Raw genomic sequence first — 19,992 nt, 5'->3', positions numbered from 1 at the left:
CTACTCAGCGGCAATAGCCATCTTTTTTTCTGTGGGTCATATCCTGGACAAAAAAATAGCAAATATGATATGGTTTCTAGTGGCCCTCTACACACCGGACATTGATCGCTGTTGTTTTTCACATTGGCCCATTTAACACAATAAGTTCTAATAGGTAGACTCTGATACCTGAATTGAGGCATCAATTTCCAGGATGGATGGGGAATAATCTCATAATTCCTCACCTCATATCTTTGCAAAATTTTTAAGTTATTACATTCTGAGCTAGGGGATCCCCCACAACTCTGAACAGGTTCCACAGATATCTGCTCCCAATAGGCTAACTTAATAGCCATTTTAGAGATGGCACCAAACTCTTCTGGTGCCGCCCAGAACCCCTCCCTCCCCAACTTCCTGAACAAAGACCTTACATGCGCAAACCATGGTATATCTTGGGTCCTAGTTAAGGCCAGAAGATCCTTTATGATTTCTCTATGTGTTCTTAGAGCCAGTGAGATCAGTATACTATAGCAATAAAGCAAGGGCCTTAATTCAGCCTTCCAGGAAATTTTCCTAAATGTCACATCAAGATATAATAGGATCATTGGTGCGCTCTTGGGGAGGGCAAAGAGGGACCTTATAAAGCTATCTTCTGTTGATGTTAACATAATACAGTTTACATGGTCCCAGATCTCAGCACAGTACAAAACAGCTCCCAGTGCTTTTACATTTTAAATCTCAATCGCCGGGCCAGTTTTATTGGAGATACTTCTATTAAAAATCTTGATCACTCTTGCTGAATAATGAGTCAGCGAACAAACAGATTTTTGAACCTGCATTGACCAATCCACATTTGGTGTCTATATTATCCCTAAGTAATCAAAGTTAGAGACCTGCTCTATTGGGTCTGACTCTACGTAGAGCCTACATTTATACTTTTTACTTCTGGTACAGTTGAATAACATAAATGTTATTTTAGAGTTGTTAAGTTCAAGCCCACGCTCTTTACAAAAACATTTTTGAGCAGCTGCTGGAGTCCTTTAACTGATTCGGAAATCATGAAAATGTCCACAAAATAAAGCGGGCACTCTTCTGACTCCCACTTTGGATGCATCACAATCATCCCTATCCAACTGATTTACTCCTTCATTTATAAACAGTAAGAATAGAGTGGGGGCAAGGACACAACCATGCCTAACCCCTTGCGGATGCTTACAGGAGAGTTGAGCTGCCCTAGGACCCCCACCTAACTGTTGCATAGTTATCTTCACCCTACCATATCAAAAGTAGGTGGGGGGATACCCATCCTATCTAAGTTGGACCACAGCATAGCCCTAGCGACTAAATTAAAGGCTGCATATAGGTCAACAAAGGCAACAAAAAGACACCCAGCATTAACCAGTACAGTCTTCCGAAAAAGGCAATTAAAGCAAAAGTTCTGATAGACTGTACTGGTACCGGTCCTGAATCCCACCTTGAAATCAGATAGTATATTTTTTTTCTGCATCCAATCTAGGAGATGTACCAGAACCTGTTTATAGAAGATCTTCTGTGAAGTGTCTGTCAAACTGATTTGGTGATATTTGCTCAGCACACTATGCTGGCCCTTCTTGTGGATTGGGCAGATACATGCAGTGAGCCAAGTTTTGCGGATTGGCATGCAATTCATAATGGCATTCGAAAGGTGGTTCATGTAGGGTCCCCAGATTTCCAAGTTTGATTTAAAAAGCTCCTTTGGAATTCGCTCAGGACCAGGTGATTTCTCTGATAAGCTAATTCTTATAGCCTCTTCAGTTTCACTTAATTCGAATACAAGAGTGTTATATTTTTTCAATTTAACTACCAGCTCAGGGTCAAGGACTAACCATGCTGTTACATTGTTGCTGAAATATAGGCTGCTAAAATGCGATGCCAAGTCCTTGAGTTGCACACTGAACTCTCCTAACTTCTTGCCACCATTATTCTTCAATGTCAAAGACACCCAAAAGCTTGCATTATCTTTTGCTGTCATGGAATGAGACAACTTGTCCCAGAGTGCATCTTTTGGCAGTCTTTATTTCCTTTTATAAAATGCCTTACACACCTCAAGCTGAGACCTATTCTTAAATTTGGCTGCTGCCAATAGTTATACTTGTGTGATTCCGCTTAATGTCTTGCGTTAGGCGATCCCTTAAACTAGTAAAGAACACCTCATGGATCGTTGTCAGTAACAGTCCTCCGTCCTCTAGGGCCAGACTGTCCAAAGCAGGTACCAGCTGTTTAGCCTCAACAACCACCTCCTTCAGGCCCTCCGGATATTTTTCAACTCATCCCCATCTAATAATTTTTCTATTATTGGAGAGTTCCACCCCACCAGATTTGGCATCCACATCCTCGACGTTAGATACCAATACATTGTGGTGGTGGTAGTTCATGCCACTGGGTATTCAGAGGCCGTACCTTCGAGAAACACAACTACAAATGTGGTAGGTAAAGCTTTCCTCTGGATCTTTTCTAGAATTAGATTTCTAAAGATTGTTATTTCTGACCCAGGAACTAATTGCATCTCCTTTTACATGAAAGAAATGTGGAAGCAAGCTGGTCTGACATACTACTTCTTCCCTTCAAATCATCCACAAGCCAATGGGTAACTGGAGGTGTTTAACAAGAAGTTTAAATGCACAAAGAAAATTTGATCAGGAAACCTTAGAAGGGAGTGGGATCTTCTCCCCTCATGTTTCTTATTCACTTATAGGAGGAGGATTTGACAGAAGGCATTAGGTTGGAAAGCCAGTGCATGGCCTCTGATCTTGAATTCAGAAGAATGGGAAGGAATTTCAGACTCATCTCAGAATTATATGATGGACTGTGTGTTTAGCCTCAGGAAGGTGATGGCACAATGCATAGGGGTCAAGCTTAGAAAAGCCTTCAGGATGTGATAAAGGAAGGATATGACCAGACTGGGAACTAGGAGGATCAGGGTGTGTTCCAGCAGAAGCCCTTGAACTATAGATATCACAAGGGAACCCAGGAAGGTGTTTCATGTGAATTGACTTAAGCCCTGCATCTGGACTCAATTACACTGTGAACATCATGGCTATGGTAGAGGAGGTTGCGAAAGAGAGTGAGATCTTCCTGACTTACTGCATACTGACATAAAGGATGGATCTGTGGAAGGGGTACAGCTTGCCCCTGAGTTGATGCCCGAGCAGCCAAAAGAATTTGATGAGTTGTTGAGACCATTTTCCCTATTTTCCTCCCTGAATCTAGTGTTGATACCAGACTCTGTGCATGAGATTGACATAGTAGCCACTCTGTCCAAAGTAAGACTTATCATATGTCTGATTGGGTCCAGAAACACCCAATGCCAAGGAAAAGACTGTGTTTTCTCCACCAGAGGGCCTTTTCCAGTTTAAGGTGATGCCCATTGAATAGAAAAGTGTTCCTGTCACTTTCCAGTGCATGGTAGCCAATGTTCTATCAGGACAAGAGGAGTTCTGTGAGGCCTACCTAAATGACATTGCAGTGTTTAGCACTTCATGGGAGGGCTAACTTAAGCATCTAGACATTTAATGGCCATGATAGATGGGTCAAAACTAACCACAAAGACAACTAATTCCCAAGTAGGTTTGCCCACTGTAATCAACCATGGGCATTCAGTGAGTAAGAGTAAGCTTTGCCCGTTGGATACTTAGATCCAGTTATTTTTGGAGGGGAAGGTGCTCATTACACAAACTCAAGTGAGAGCCTTTTTAGGAATCACCAGTTATCTAAATTTGAGACCAAAGTCGCCCCTTTGGCAGCATTGACATCCAAGAAGCAGCCCAAGAAGGTGATTTGGACTAAGGAGTGTCAGCAAGATTTCAACAACCTTAAGAGATCACCGTGCAATGCACCAATACTGAAGTCCCCTGACTAAAATCAACACTTCATAAAAGAGATAGATGCATCGAATCAGGGAGTAATAGTGTTATGGGCTCAACCAGAGGATGAGGGTAGCTGGCGGCCAGTGGCCTTTATTAGCCATAGGCTACTATCCACAGAGCAGAACTTGGAAGCTATTGAGAATTTATGCTTTGCCACTATATGGGTTTTGAGAAGATTCTAACAACTTAGTTTGCATTAATGTTGCAGTTATTGTGCTGCATGGTGATTGTTGAATCCTACATTTGCAGATTCCGACACTATATCCTTGAGAAGCCTGTGACTAATCTCCATCACTAGGAACATGAAGTGACATGCTTCATTATCCACCCTTTCTTAACATGACTACCAGCTGGATGCATATGGTGGCCTCCCCTTTGAGCTCTTTTAAGAAGAGTAATAAGGTGTAGTCCCAGAAAGTGAGGCTTATTCAGAACTAAAGCTTAAAAATGTGTTAGAGAAGGGAATTAATTGAAGGATTTTATAGCTCCCTCCATATCACATTAATAAAATCAATTTACTTGAAGAACAGTTTCTGTTTCCGCCCTGAGTCTTTGGCTCTATATGGACCAGTACATTCATCAGTACTAATGTACCATATTTCCCTAATGCCATGTTTAAGGGTGATCATGCTTTGTCAGTTGTGTGGTAAAAAAGAAATGATTATGTTATGAGCCACACCTTGCCTTTTGCCATAGCCCATTCTGGTCCAGTGACCTATGATGATAAGGGAAGCTATACACAATATATATTATTTTGCTAGTGTCAGGCACATTGTATTCCAGTATTGCGAGGGCATTCTCTTATGCAACATGGTTTTATCTTTATAATACAACTACATATGTTCTCTTTTAAAACAGGTACACCACTTAGCACACAAGCACAGCTCATCACTAAGTTGTGAAGGCATCCATACTGTCAAATTTGCATAGCCACCTGGTTCAGACCTTCCGACCAGTTTCGGTATCATACCACTATTACAGAGATTAATATCAGGTTGATAAATGTCATAACCACTCTTGAAAAGTATTTGTGGATTTGTAGACCACCTTAAATTCACTTACCCAAAAGGTTGGAAGTGCTTTCCATGAATTTTTATACAGATGGACTGCATGGTGGAAACCCCGCTCACAGGATTTCATTTAATTCGAGGAATCCATCCGTGGCGGTGCCAGTGATCAGAATCAAACAGCCACTATGTTTTGCACATGTGCGTAACATTACATCAAATGTCATTAATGCTTAAATGTTTTCTGTCAGGAGGCGGTGCTATCTTAGTGCAGAACAAAGTCTCTGGGTATTCCCTAGTACTAGGGTGGCCCTAATGCTGCGTACTAACTTTTGTAGGAAAGTTCCGTCTGAAATAGATGATTAGATGGGAGTCATTTTAGTTTTAACCCAGAAAGGTTAAAAAATGATTCTAGACTGACATGAAATCACCCATGGGCGATCAAGGGTACATAAAAGTAATGACTCAAGTGTGGCAGTATTGAGTATTGTGTTTATTGTGTATTGACTTTTTCAGGATGTGTCTCTGATATCCTATTGAAGGAGGAGAGTGGAAAAATGTACCTAGTAGTCAGCAGTTGTAAATCATTGGGGAGTAATTTGTGGGAGGCAGGGGTACATGCAGTTTGCGGTCTGTGGTGTGGCACATTTAAAAAGAGATATCTACTCCTCTGTTATTATATCTTATTTTTGATTAAATAGTTGCTCATTAAATAGGGTTATTGTTCTATAATAACTTTTAAAGGAATTAAAAGTATCCCTTGGTCTACCCAAAGAATGAAGGTCCTAAATCTGAGTTTGTCGGAGTTCCCTGATCCCTGCCCCTGCACAAACCTGTGTTTGCGCAGGGGTTGGAATTCCAAGCTGAGTATTAAATATGTCACTCTCAGCAAAATATCGGCAGCTTCAAACTTGCCAGAAATTTCAAAGGGAAAAACAACAGGGCATTTACTGTGCCATGTGGATTTTGGTTCATTAGGACCAAACTCGGTGTATTATTTCCCAAAACTCTGAAAGGTTTTACTTATCAAACCTAATAAATTCTGAATCTCCTGGTGTTGGATTTTATTAGGTGTGTTAAATAGAATCTACACTTTTAACATACTCATAATCAAGATCTGTGTTGGTTACATCTATAACCATAATTGTTGTATGGGAATGGTGTTTCACTGCTGGTTTTATTTGATTTTGTTATTCAGACCTGAAATATGGCTTTTAAGTTAGAAGATAGAGCATTGTTCATACCACAGAAGGGTCCCGGGGACTTATTATCACTGTCCATTGAAGGTCATATTCATTGTGCTGATTTTCATTAGTGTCTAACCAGCTTCATAGTTGATTTACCCAAGACAATGTTGCGTTGTGTTTCAATAGGGCATGTCTAGACTTTGCATATAATCATATCAAAGTACTTGAGTGAACATTTCCACATGCACATAAACCACCAATTCAGAGTTACAATTAGTGTGTGAGTTATGTTTCCACGTGAATGGAGTCCCAGATCTAATTATGTGCTGTATTTAATGAACCTGCAAACATTACTGTGTCCATGTGTGTGGTGTCACAGTATACTAAGTAATGTCCACAATATCAATGGGGTGTTTCTTTTTCAGTCTGCTTGAGTCTAGTGTGGACAACATAGTCTTGTAATGGTTTCTTCCTTCTGTGTGTTTTGTAGTACTAGCCCCCTCCCCACATTCAGGATTCTCCAGTGTTTGTTTACAATCTTCTGTAGCCCATTTGAAATTTGAGGTGGCCACCAAAGCCAGACTGTCAGATTTTTCTTTTGTAAAAGTAACACACACAGAATCCCTGTTGTTATTTCTAACCCCTTTTCTGTAGTTCCCAATTATTCTTTTAGGATAATTCTGTGCAATATAGTTTGTTTCGGAGGTAATTTGGCTGTTTCTCAAAAGTCTCTAAGGTTGAATGATTCCTGCGGATTTGGAGACACTGTCTAAAAGGGAGGTTTTCTTTGAGGGACTGTGGATGCTGACTATTGAACAGGAGTAGTGATTTTTTGTCAAGAAATTTATGATACTTCAATGATAAAACTGTATTCTTCTGCTTTAATCAAATTGTGTCAAGAAACAAATGTGATGATTATCAATGTGTGCTGTGAACAATACTTGTGGGTGTTTTTCACCTAGTCAGTTCAAAAATTGTTTTGCTTCCTCTCTGTCGCCTTTCCAAATGATTAAACCATTGTCTAGCTATCATCTCCTTAAGTGAATCATTGTTGTGAAATGGCTGGTTCTATCATAGATATGTCTCATCTCAAAATCGGGACATAGAGGCAGTAAATACTTGGGCAAAGATTCTGCTTGCGCTTATTTGGTGATAGATTGTCTCTTCGTACATAACAAAAATAGTTAAGGCTATCTTGGTCTAGGCCATCACAAATAATATTGCAATTGATTGATTGATTGATGTACTTATAGAGCGCAGCTATCACCCTACGGGCATCTTGGCGCTTGCATTGGGAACCCGTCCTGGTTTTTCCCTGTAAGATAACCCGTACTGGGCATCCCCAAGGTGAAAGCCAGGCATCCCGCCGCGGGGGGCCGTTGTGGAGATTAAGCAGGCTTGTTGCCCAGAGCTGCATAGTGTGAACTCGTGCTTAGAGTGGGCACCGAAGCGAGAATTATCGAGTCCGTGGACAATTGGGCTCTGGACCCTGCCGCGTCGGGAATCGAACCCAGGTCCCGGGTCTGATCTCTGCTTCAGGGTATGCCTCCTCTAACCAGTGAGCTACACTTCTCCACTTGCTATTCCGTGCCCCTGAGTATCCTCTCTACTACCCCCAATGCGGCTTCCTGCAGAATGTAGATATAATGAAGAAACAGCCTTTACCACGCAGCCTTTAACACACAGGTCCTTTACCACATAGTATTTGCCACGCAGGTAAGTACCACATAGGTAAGTATGTTTATCCTTTATCATACAGAACTTTACCGTGCAGATAAGTATATTTTGTAAATAACATATTTTATATATTATTTCTAAAACAAATGAAGTAAAGGTGTGGGTAAAGTACATTTAGGGTTTATGGGCAGGAAGAGGTAAAGCGAGATAAGGGAAATTAAGATTTTGTGGTGAGGAGAGGTGAAGGGAAGTAAGGATAATTTTAGGGTTTATAGATGGTTAGAGGTGAAAAGAGGTAAGAGTCATTTTAGAGTTTAAGGTGGGTAGAGGTTAAGGGAGGCAAGAAAAAGTTTAGGGTTTAGGTGTGGGTAACAGGAAAAGGAGGGAAGGGTAGTTTTAGGGTTCAGGGGTGAGAAAAAGGAAAGGGAGATAAGGCCATTTACAGGGTTTAGGAGTGGCTAGAGGTAAAGGGAGGTAAGGATGATTTTAGAGTTTGGGGGTGGGTAGAGGAAAAGAGAGGGCTCTATGGTTCCTACTTTCTATTCAACTCATGGGTTTTATAGAGTGCAAAACTGCCTTCTAGGAGGCATCCCAGTTCTGGCGGAAAGCTCATAAGTAGAGGGAAGGAACTATCAGTCTACACACCCATTAGACAGGTGTCAAAAAATAGGGTTTTGAGATTAAGTCTGAAATCTGAGTCTGAGGGACTGCAATGCAAGCTGAGAGGCAATATATTCCACAGTTTTGAGGTCAGGTAGGTGAAGGATCACCCGCCTCTTCTGGCTTTGTGCATGCTAGGAACTTGGAGCATACACAAAGATTGTTAGATTGTTATATCTCAGAGCTCTGGATTGGAGGTAGGGCTTGAGTTGTCTCCTAAGGTAAAGACGGCCATTATGAGTGAATGCTCTGAAGACAAAAGTGAGTGCCTTTACTTGGATCTGCTTGATGACAGTGAGCCAGTGGAGATGCCAAAGGTGATGAGACACTGGTGAGTGTGGGGGATCTTCAAGATAAATAATGAGACAGAGTTCTGGAGAATTTGGAGCCACTGGGTTAAAAAAGCTGGTAAACCCAAATTTAAATGGTTAGCGTAATCCAATTTGTCCGTAACCAGAGAGTGGACAACTGTTTTTCCTTAGTCCACATGAATGAGGTGAAGCATCCTCTGAGAGATCTAAGGGTAGCAACGCAAGTAGGGGATAGGGACTTATGTTTAGGCAACATAGGCTTCAAAACTATGTGATACTGAGCCCACTCCTACCATCAGAATATATTGACTTTATTCCTGGATAGCTCACAGTGCACCATCTGGGCCCCGAAACTGACAGTGCACCAGATGGTGTCTGCAACCTCAGAACATTACAACCCTAATTCCCCAAAGGAACTCAGGCATGCCTAAATGGAGACACAAGTAGTAGGCAAATTGGCATTTCAAATATGTATTGAAGCAATTGTACACTTGTGTGAAATACGTGTGCTGAAATAATTAATAGAATGGAGCAAAAGAATGTTACCAGCATTAAAAGAATGGTTAACACGATAAATAATGTATTCATCGCACCTTTGCATTAGATTGTATGCATACATATTATAGCACTTCTACCTAATGCTTCCTAGCCTATAAAGCATAGGACATGCAGGTCTGCCAGAATATGTCAGAGTGGTCTTGCTCCCCATTTACCTGTGGGTGTGTGTCATCTGGCAGCAAGCCTTGGTGTAGAACCGACTGCAGTCCTCTTCAGGATGGTGTTGAAATTCAGCTGGGCTAGAATTCAGGCATAGGTCAACCCTTGACAATCCATCGAAATGCTGCTCTGCCTACACCTAGGCATAGTGTTGTTTGTATAATAAACTGCAATCATTCGTTCCATGTCTGAGTCCTGGTCCTCTTGTCATTGTTGATTCTATTCACCCAGGGCTGTCACCGAAAATACAACAACAAATAATGACATTTTGCACTATTTACTAAGTCCTTATACAGAATGTTCTTAGGCCTGATAGTGTGCCTACAAAGAAGTGTAACTGTAAGCAAAATAAATTCTGAGTCCTTTATCTCACGAGGTGCAATAGCAAATGTGTATTAAGAGTCATTGTCTAAAAAGATGGCAACTTTAAGCATGAACATGTAAAATTGAAGTGTGTGTACCCGAGGCCTATGTAACCACATAACAGGGGTTATGGGTAATTTTACAGTTTAGGGGTAGAGGTAGGTAGAGGTAAAGGGATGTAAGGGCAATTATAGGGTTTAGGGGTGGGTAGAGACAAAGGCAAGGCTCCTCCGCCATTCCACCCCACTGGCTCAGAGCCAGTGTCATCAGGTTCCTACAAATCTATATAGGATCTGCATGTTTAGACAACATAAACTAAGGGATTGGTGTCCAGACTGATTTAAGGCAACCCCAAAGGATATGTTAGTCTGTTAGTCCAGCTAGCTCACAGTGCCACTACTAGCCCCTCATACCAAGGAGCAAATAGCTTCTGGCAACCATCGAACATGACAACCCTGACCCTTTAGGGATCATGGAAACAGTGCAGTACTTTTCACTCAGCGACTTGTGCTCACTTTGTCTCAGAGAGATACACAGAACCTAATATGGGAGAGGGAAGGACCCCCGTCTTGGTCTCAAGAAGGACGAGGGATGTCAGACCACTGCATGCTGGAGTGCCTGAGTGCAAAAACCTCAGCCTCTCGTGTCAGCGTGTCAACATATAAGTATTTTTCTTCTCAGGTTTACGAAGCGAAGATGTAGTGATTATATACCCCAAAGGTACCCTCAAGGGTTCTACCTAGAAGTGTACAATGGGCATGTCCGGCAAGGATGACGATAGAGGTGAGCCTTAAACAAAGTTATCATGCAGAAGATGGTAATCCTGCTGGGATACTTAGAATCCTCATGCATAATACATGAGGAAAAGCACACGAAGGTCATGTAGCACCTAACTAGGTAAGAGGTCAGCGCCAGACCTGTTATGTAGAACATTGGTAGGACAGCTATAGGTAAAAGGTCGAATAACTACCTAGGCCTATATTGGGGTACATTGGGGTTCATAATAAAACAATATTTTATTAGTGTTTAATTTTTTAGCTGCTGGCCGAGCCAGCATGTGTAGGGAGGGGTGGGGCTGAGCCATGGGAGGGGGAGTAGGAGTGGAGTGGAGTGCAGTTCTAAGTATGCATGCGTGTTTGGCCGGCTGTCTTAGGCCCACTAAACACACATGTGCAGTGAGGTTTCTCCAACCCAGCTGTATTGCACAGCCAGGTTGGTGAAACAACACAGACTCCCTGTGCTTGAGCAAGTGTTAAAACAGCCCGCTCAGGCCAATCCCTGCCCTGCTCTCATATCATCAGAGCAGCACGGGGATTGCACAGGGGGTCTCTGCTGCTGTCCCATATATAATATAACGGGGTTTCTAGGCTTTTTTCTTTTAAAGTTTTAATTTCAGCTGTGTGTTTCATTCAAACATTCAAGCAATGTTCCTTTAAGCTGGTGTATATATCAATGTTGGGTCCACTGGATTGACAAAGTGAGTTATGTATCAAACTGTTCATTTACATGTACACACATCTTCATCATCCAAATGCAACATAAAAGAGATGGATTGTTAGTTATCTGCTAATCTTCTAACAAATATGATTATGAAATGAACTGATATTGTGATTGTTTCAACACCATACATTTTCTATTTTGTATTGGTAAATTAATGTATTTTATTTACTCTGAATACATTTTATAGATACGTTTCAGTAAAGGGGTACTGTCAGGAAATCTACTTTCTGAATGAATCTACTTGAAATACGTGAATGAGGAAATTAGAACATCCGTAAACGATAAGCAATATATGCTGACTGTTATTGGTGATTCTTAATAGGCAAAATAAAGTCTATATACCTTGAGTGACCCAGATTGAACTCCATCATCCAATGTATTAATTTACGGAAGGACTTAAAATATACATTGACCACAAAAGGGTTCCTGAACGTCAGTCATTATCTTTGCACTCACTCAACCATACAAATGATATATATTTAACATCCATATGTGATTCAAATACCAAATCAATACTGTGGTGAATTTGGAATTATCCTTCTTCTGAAAGGACATCCTATCACATTGTGCTCTTGTGATGACATGGCTGGGCAATTTAAGTGTGATATGCATCTGTGTTTCTAACAACCATACCATCATAATGCAGTTACTGCAGATTGAAGGAGTCAGAATTGTCCTGAATCTTTGAAAACAAGAGCATGAGAAAGCCATCTTCAATTTTGGAATCAAGTAATCAGAAGTTTGCTTCCTCTACACACTAACCAGAAACTTCTGATTGCCTAAGCAGCTCCTTATTGCACCATTATAAGAAAGTAAACTTCGAGTTAGGTCCTTAAGATGACAAAGCCTAAAACCCTGGGAAAACCGTAATGTGGCACTGAGGGTAATATCCAACTACATGTGCGTCAGAAAACTCAAAAAAGAGTTGTTTAGTCTAGCCTTTCAGAGTCTGATAAAAGGTAATGGGGCCTAAGCGACAATGTATAAGGGCTGTTATTCACATTTGATGTGCCTTAAAAGAGTATGTAGGAAATTACCATCTTTGATGTGATGTACCCACAATTTTTGTGATGTCTATTTTTCTGGTCCTAGAACTCCGTGTACTTCACCCCTTCTAACCAGGAGTAAAATACTCCCCCTTTAAACATGGTTAAATGGGCTTACCCTGCTGGGCATATTTGATTTGCTTATAAGTTTCTTGTAAATGGTATAGAAAATGCACCCAAGGTCTTGATGATAAATGTCACCTGGATACTGCAGCACCTAGTCTGACTTTCACAGGGTTGGCCTGTAAAACTGACTATAGTCATACCATGGGTAGCCATTGTGCAGCAGCCTAGACACTTGCTGTCAAACCTGTCAAAACAACACTTCTTGATAGGTGGAAACTGCTGATTCAAAGTATTAATATGTCTCCCCTAAGTACACCGTGTTGCCCACAAATTGGGATGACTAATAATTAAAAGTGTAACATGTGAAAATTAAAGTTGGCATGTTCCTCCATTGACTAGTCCCCAAGAGCTATTTTCACTAACAGTACTGTAGCTGGACCCTGGAAAATGTTAAAACATACAATACGAACTTTAATCTGTAACTTCCGATAGGAAATGACTAGACTAATTATTCAAGGTTTATATTTCATATTTATTGAATTCAGTGATGATATAATATTTTTAATAAGCATTTAGTAAATGTACATTTTGGAAAGTTGCTTTTTTCCTGCCTCAAGACCCTGGAGGGTAATATACATGCCAGCTGCTGTTTTCCCAGAGCAGAACAATTGCTTGTGCCTGGTGACAGGATGGGCTTGGCTTGGGGCATATGATCCCTATCCGCTCAGGAAGGGCAGGTAAAAGGTTCTAGGAACTTCATTAACTTGAAAGAGGCAGAGGTGAGGTCTGCCCATTCATAGGTAAGTTTAAGGAGAGACCTGGGAAGTGGAAAGTCTTTGATCCCCAGACACATTGTAGTAAACATTTCCCCTTCACGTGGAGGGGATCTGGCCCAGAACCAGTTTGTTGTAGCTTAGGAAGACAGTGCTCATTTCCCTTAACACACCTCTGACTTGCACACAAGTGATTCAATGGTAATAGTTTGTAATTAGGCAAACAAGATGTACTGCAAAACTGGGAGGGTTGCCCCTGGAAACCTTTTCATGCTTACTCAAAGGATAAGTTGGCTGACCACCTGTGTCGCCCTGTGTGGCTGAGGGGACACAATAAGCTGCAAGTGCTGTTTTTCCTGATGTGACAAGTTGACCAGTAGCAAAAGGATCTAGACTGGAGCCTGCTGATGGCCTCGGCTAGAGTGAGTCCTGGCCCATACTTATAGTCACAAAGGTTCTGGGAGCCTTATAAATGACCCAGAGGAGCTGCTCTAGTTACCCTGAAAAGAATGGACAGCAGTAAATCATGGCAAAGGTGTCCGATTTCGATGCAACTTTGTCAGACAAAGCTTCAGGCTTTCCCCACAGGAGAATTTTGAGCTCCATAAAAAAGACTGTCAGAAGGTAAACCTGCTTAGAGTATCAGATTACAGTCGGCATGAAATTGCAGCTAGGTTCCGGTTTATAATTCCATAGACTATTATTGGTGGTTAGTGCTCTTTGGCAATATTTTATCTTAAATATTTGAACAATCTTATCTCTGATTCCCATATTGGATTTTGGTAATTTTTTAAAAATAAGAATGTGCTCTATTTTTCTAATTTATTTTGCGATTTTTGGTGTTTTGATTCAATTACTCTATTGATATTGCAAAAATACTTTACACTAGGCCTGGGCTAAAATTCCGTTCCGCTCGCGGAAATTGCGATAATTTGACATTTTCGCGTTCCGCAGAGAGCGCGAAAATGTCAAAATTGCCGCAATCCGCATTTTACTGGAAATTTTTTGCTTGCTCGCGCTGTAAAATAATACATTCTCACATGCGCGCGATCGCCTTACCTGAATCCCCGTGTTTGCCGACAAGTTTTCCTGATCCAGTCACGTTCTCCACGAGATGCTGGATTGTTGGTAGCCATTTGCGCTGTCTCGCGACAGTTCGCGCCCGCAGTAACGTCATTCGTCGCGCAATGACGTTTTTCTTCTCGCGATCATGCACCGCGAGACAAGTGAAAACAAGATGGCCGCGCCCGCGAGCAACCGCATGGGTAAGTTGGCGAGCCGCGACCACGCAGAAAAAACCGCGAACGGGCGGGAAAAAAACTTCGGCATCTTCACGATATTTCCGCGTGTTTGCGGAGATTTTTAACATTTTCGCGATTATTTGCGAAAGTGAATTTCGCAAATTACGCCCACCCCTACTTTACACATCACCTTAAGTTAAGCCTGCCTGCTCTATGCCTTAGTTACAAGGGGGTTGAGCTCAGGTTAATTTAGTGACTTTTGCATGTAAGATTTAGGCTTTTACTAAAAACTGGTCTAAAAAAGCCCCGCCTTAAAATTATGCACATGTACACAAGGGAGCAATTACACTTTATTGCATTTTATGCTTATTTGTACTTTGTCCCTGAAAGCAAGGAGGCAGTATCTGTGGGCCATTTCTACAGATTGAATGTTGGACATTGTAAAGCAGGTTTGGTATAATGTCTCCAAGTAGAATCTGCTATTTTTAAAATCTCTGTGGCTTCTTACATCTATGTGGGTTGGAGTGCAACTAAACTTTCCACCCACAAGGTTTTATCCTCTACATGACACGAGGGCCCTGTGCTTTTGGCATATACCGTGTTGTTGAACTCAGGTCTGTTAAATGTTCATTAATTCATGTGCTTTTTAATCTACTATTTTTCACCCTATGCATAGTTATAGCATACACCCATTGTTTAAATTTGGTGATTATTTGTATAAATGATATCTACGTTCAGGGCATTGCTGCATCCTGATTCTTTGAATTGCTTCCATGCAAAAGAAGGCAGTGAATTGCTCTTACTAAACTAATATTTATTTTTATCCGAACAATTATTTGTACATGGCCTTGATGAAATCGGCTCAATGTTATTTAATTCGTTTTTAGGTTACTGTTTTAAATGTCAACTGATGCATTTTTATCTGTCTGTCCACAAAGGCCGCCCAAAGTAAAGACCAAATCCATATAACCTTGATGAAATTTGCCATAATACTGTTACATATGCCTTGGTCACTGCATGTTCCTAAATGCTTCAAATATCATTTTGGTATAAAGGTGAGGAATCGCTTTTATTTAATTAGTATGTATTACTATTTGAATGACTACTTGCACATGATCTTCAATTCTATGAAACACTTATAAAGCGCATAGTTACCCTTAGGCAACCCTGGCAGTGACAGTGCAACACACGACAGATCGAAGGGGCCTAATAGGAACTGTGTTGGAAGAGCCAGGTCTTTGATGATTCGTGAAAGAGGAGGTCCTTATTCTCAGATCGCAGTGAGACAGGAAGTCTGTTCCAGAGTTTAACTGCATTAAAAGCAAAAGAGCGGCCTCCGTATTTTGCCCTTTGAACTAAGGGCACGCAACCAGAATTTGCAATGGAAGAATGCAGGGGCATATTATCAAGAAACTGCGTTAAAATTATCGCTGCTTTAGCGGCAGGAAACTGTTCTGGTGTCAACATGGGCTTCTATTGGAATTCTCTGTGGCATATTATCAAGCCCATTATCGCCGCTTTAGCGGCAGTTTTCTGCCGCTAAAGCGACGATAATTTTAACGCCGTGCTTGATAATATGCCCGCAATCTTCTACCAGTAAAGTAGGGGGCTACCAAGGGAAAAATGATCGCAGGCCCCTTACCATGAAATGGCCTGTGGATGCTGCAAAGTGATTCAAATGCAATTCTCTCTCCCGCCGGGAGCAAATGAGGAGTATTCAAGTCAAGTCGGGCAGGCTGATGCTTCAGAAGACTGTGCAATATTGGGGCTGCCGAATTCTGTACTTCCTGCAACTTCTTTGTTGTAGCTTCGCCCCAATAACGCTATTCAATTCGTTTTGCAGCTAACCTTTATAAATATTTTGGGTACTGCTTCTCCCAGAGGTTTAGAATTGCATTTCTGCACTGGAAGCTGATGAACTGCTTTAATTAAATCAGTATTTTTATCATTATCTTAATTGCCATTGTAATTGTTTTATCGCATGGCTAACATTTGTATAGCTGAAACAATAAAGAACAAATTGACTTTTGAGGTTCACCTTGACAAGTTTTATTATTATTCCTTGAGGTGGGCCCACCCTATTTCTTGAGGTGGGCCCACCCTAAGTAATAACTCACTTTCTTGCAGAGATACTTGTCATTAATAGAAACAGATTCAATATTTGGAAGCAGCTGCGAAAACTGCAATGGAATAAATCGTTATGAAATATGGCCATGTGCGAAGCCACGAAAATACCCCTGTAATGGGATCTCTACTCCACGGAATCTTTCATTAGAAGACGTGAACCACAATATATTTACTGAGTTTTACAAATCACGAGAAGATCTGCACCACTAAGGTACAACTGGTGAATCACTTTGTAATGCAATCAATTCATTTTTTTATATTTTTCTTATGTGTTTTTGATTTTTATTTTTATACTACTGTGATTACAGCCAGAGGGCGACAGGAAGCTTTGCATAGTTAATAATGAACAGTAGTTCTAGAGGATACAACTATAAAGGCAACATAAATATACATTTTAAAAATAAATGCAAGCCAGACAAAATTACCACAAAAAGGCCAAACACCAAAAAGATGAACCACAATTATAAATCACTGTGGATATAAAATATGGGCACAATCTTTCGGCTCAATTACAAAAGGATAGCTAATAGCAAATAAAACCATTGAACGATAGTATACTCCTAGAAGCTAACTTAGAAGTGTGGATCAACACCTTTCAAAAAGTGGCATGATGGGGAGCTGAGAAGCGGTGCCTCTCTAGCAAGGGTACAGGAGCCTGGTTATTCGCTATATTACTCCAAGTCGAGATTCGGGAGCAGAAAATGCCGATGCCATCCGTGATAACAAATACATTACATTTATTTAGACTTTTACCACTTCTAAAAAAATGTAAGCTTCCTGAGAAAATATAAAACTGTTCAGTCAGATGTCAGAAACTGTTATTGGACTCGTTTTTTTCTTCTTTTTTACAAAATGTACTTATAATAAAGGCTGTATTAATCTTAGGTGATATTGCTCTTGAGGAACGGCATATTTTAGACATCCATTTACTCTATGGTAAATGTTTACTTGCAGCTAATTTGGGATTTGTCGTCGTTTGTTTATAGACCTATGAATTATTTACAACAGAATTTACAAATCAAATATCCAAATTACTAACCTTGACACAGTGACACAGCGAATAAACATATCCTTCTTTTCAAACAGATCCCTTTATGTTGTTTACTTTTTTGTTTCGCAGGTCCACCTCATGTTCCCTGATCACGTGCCGAAGCCCTGTTGCGCACCAACAAAGTTAAACGCCATCTCCGTACTCTACTTTGATGACAGCTCCAATGTCATTTTAAAAAAATACAGAAATATGGTCGTGCGATCCTGTGGATGTCATTAAATTTGGCAAAAGAGAAACTGTGCAAAATTAAGGATTATTTTACAGGCCCTTTGGGCAAAGAAACTTGCAGATACAGCGGCACCCTCGAACTGATTCCAGTGTACTTCTTGTGTACAGTATTATGTATATAGTAGGACTTGTTATTTATTTAAAAGTATATAGCTGCTCCTGTTTGGAAGTAAACGTTAAGAGAATGTGTTATACAAACCCACTCTTTCTTCTGCAAAACCTCAAAGGATTATTTGTTCCTGGACTGGCAGAGACCTATTTCATTCGTTTTCAACACTTTGAACAAACATCTTTCTGTGATTATTTTTTCAAAAGTTTGACAGAGAACTCTTGTTACTGTTTTATATTGTTATGGGAAATTAAACACATTTGGTTACTTTGTGCCAATGAAAGCTAATATAGAATATTTATTTAGAGAATGGCACTAACAAACGAAGGTTGAAAATGCTTGAATAAACATCATTTTTGTTTTAGAAGTTCTGCTCCATTACACATAGTGAAAAGTTGAACTGTGTCAGAACGAATAAATGGCAGGTGAAACTGGGAGATTGGTCCTAATTGTTTTGACTATTTTCTTTTCTAGGAGCTGTACAACTGTGTGAGTGTCTTATGTCCAAGTTTGTGTAAAAATGTTGTAAAGTGAGCATAGCTTTGATAATTCTCAGTCCTTACAGCCGGACAAATCAACATGAACACGTTGTGGTACAATCTACTAACCTAAAATAAAGCTAGTTCCTCTTTCTAGAAGAAGAATACAAAATGTTTTTCACCATTAAAACATGTTGTGCAAAGCAGAAAACACTCGAACAAACTACTTCAAAATGTTTTAACGCCAAGATGCACTTTAAATGGACTCACAGACATAGGTTTGAACAAAACCTGCTAAACTTATTAAATGTGATATAAGGGATTTTTACTTAGCTGGTAATAAGTCAAAGTGAGTTACAAAAGTTAAATGACAGTATATATTTTCGATAAACGAGGGGATCATAGCATGAACGTTGTCTTTTTCATTTGTTAATGAAATGTAATATTGTTTTTGAATGTGATAATTGCTTAGCAGGAAAACATATGTTTTGTTAGTCTATAAACCTTGCCAGAGTAGCTTCATTTTTAAATATGTAAATATGTTTCTATGTGTGTGATTGTTGTGTCCTGCCAAAACGTTTTTAAAATACCACAGCGTTCTTAGATACAAGGGTACTTTTTAAAATATTGATTCTAAGCAAGATACGTTTGTGCACTAACATTAGCTGCATCAGGCACAACTGCGACAAAATACTGCAAACAACTCCAGATTTTAATTAGGGTCATTAATTATATGTCACTATCCTACTCTCCTGTTTCTCATCATATTCATGTTATTCTGGTTATTATATCCTTACGATCGTGACACAATTATCAAAATGGCAATTATAAATGTGGCACATTTTTGATCTTCTTATATTAGAAGAGTTTTAATATCCATATGTTGTTGATACAGCTTAGTCAGTTATGAATTTGTCGCTGTTGTGATCGCTTTAAGTTTTGCATCCACCATCTCCCTCTTAACTCCCAGTCTCTGAGGCAAGTCAGTTTAAGTAAGTTGGATTGTCCTAGGGTGGCCTTGATTCCTCACGTGTTTCCTGTGGCCTCAGTCTGATAGTGGCAGGACAGGTCAGCCAGTGCGAAGATGCAGCAGCAATGCTACCACCATGTCAGAACACGTCTGGGGGTGGGGGCAGAAGTCAGGCAGTTTCTACTTGGCCAAACTATGGTGGTTTACATTCTTTTCCATCAGGGTTCTGGGGGTTTGTCCTACCATGATTCTGCAAACTGAGCCAATCTTGACCCTCTCCACAGCTGACTTTAAGTGTAATGAAGGTGAGCAGTCAAAGGCTTCTGCGCAGGGTATTGGAAGAGGCAAGAAGCTGCCTAAGGACAAATAACAATCTGCAGCCCTGTATTTCTGTTTTTGTATAATAAAGTGCTTTTAATCGAGCAGCAAAATTAAATACCGTGCAATTTAATTTGTGACTACAGGGTGTACTCTTGCTAACATCCGCACCCTTAGTAGCACTCAGCCCATCCTCTACTCAATAGGCTACTCTCACTGATTTGTTGTAGTCAACAACAGCATTATTTAGCAGAAGCAAGAAACATAACCAAGTACTG

The 19,992-nt window shown here is 40.4% G+C and overlaps 1 protein-coding gene across 1 annotated transcript in view; it reads left to right on the top strand.

The window, feature by feature from the left end:
- Window positions 1–18,382, top strand: part of BMP5 (bone morphogenetic protein 5) — a 533,543-nt gene extending 515,161 nt beyond the window's left edge. Inside the window, exon 7 of the mRNA XM_085610867.1 lies at window positions 17,680–18,382. Coding sequence (XP_085466993.1) covers window positions 17,680–17,829 — 150 coding nt within the window. The 3' untranslated portion in view covers window positions 17,830–18,382. The remainder of the gene's footprint in view (window positions 1–17,679) is intronic.
- The last annotated feature ends 1,610 nt before the right edge of the window (window positions 18,383–19,992 follow it).

Source organism: Triturus cristatus, chromosome 6, assembly GCF_964204655.1.
Source record: "Triturus cristatus chromosome 6, aTriCri1.1, whole genome shotgun sequence".
Taxonomy (NCBI): domain Eukaryota; kingdom Metazoa; phylum Chordata; class Amphibia; order Caudata; family Salamandridae; genus Triturus; species Triturus cristatus.
This window is presented reverse-complemented; position numbering and strand designations above follow the sequence as displayed.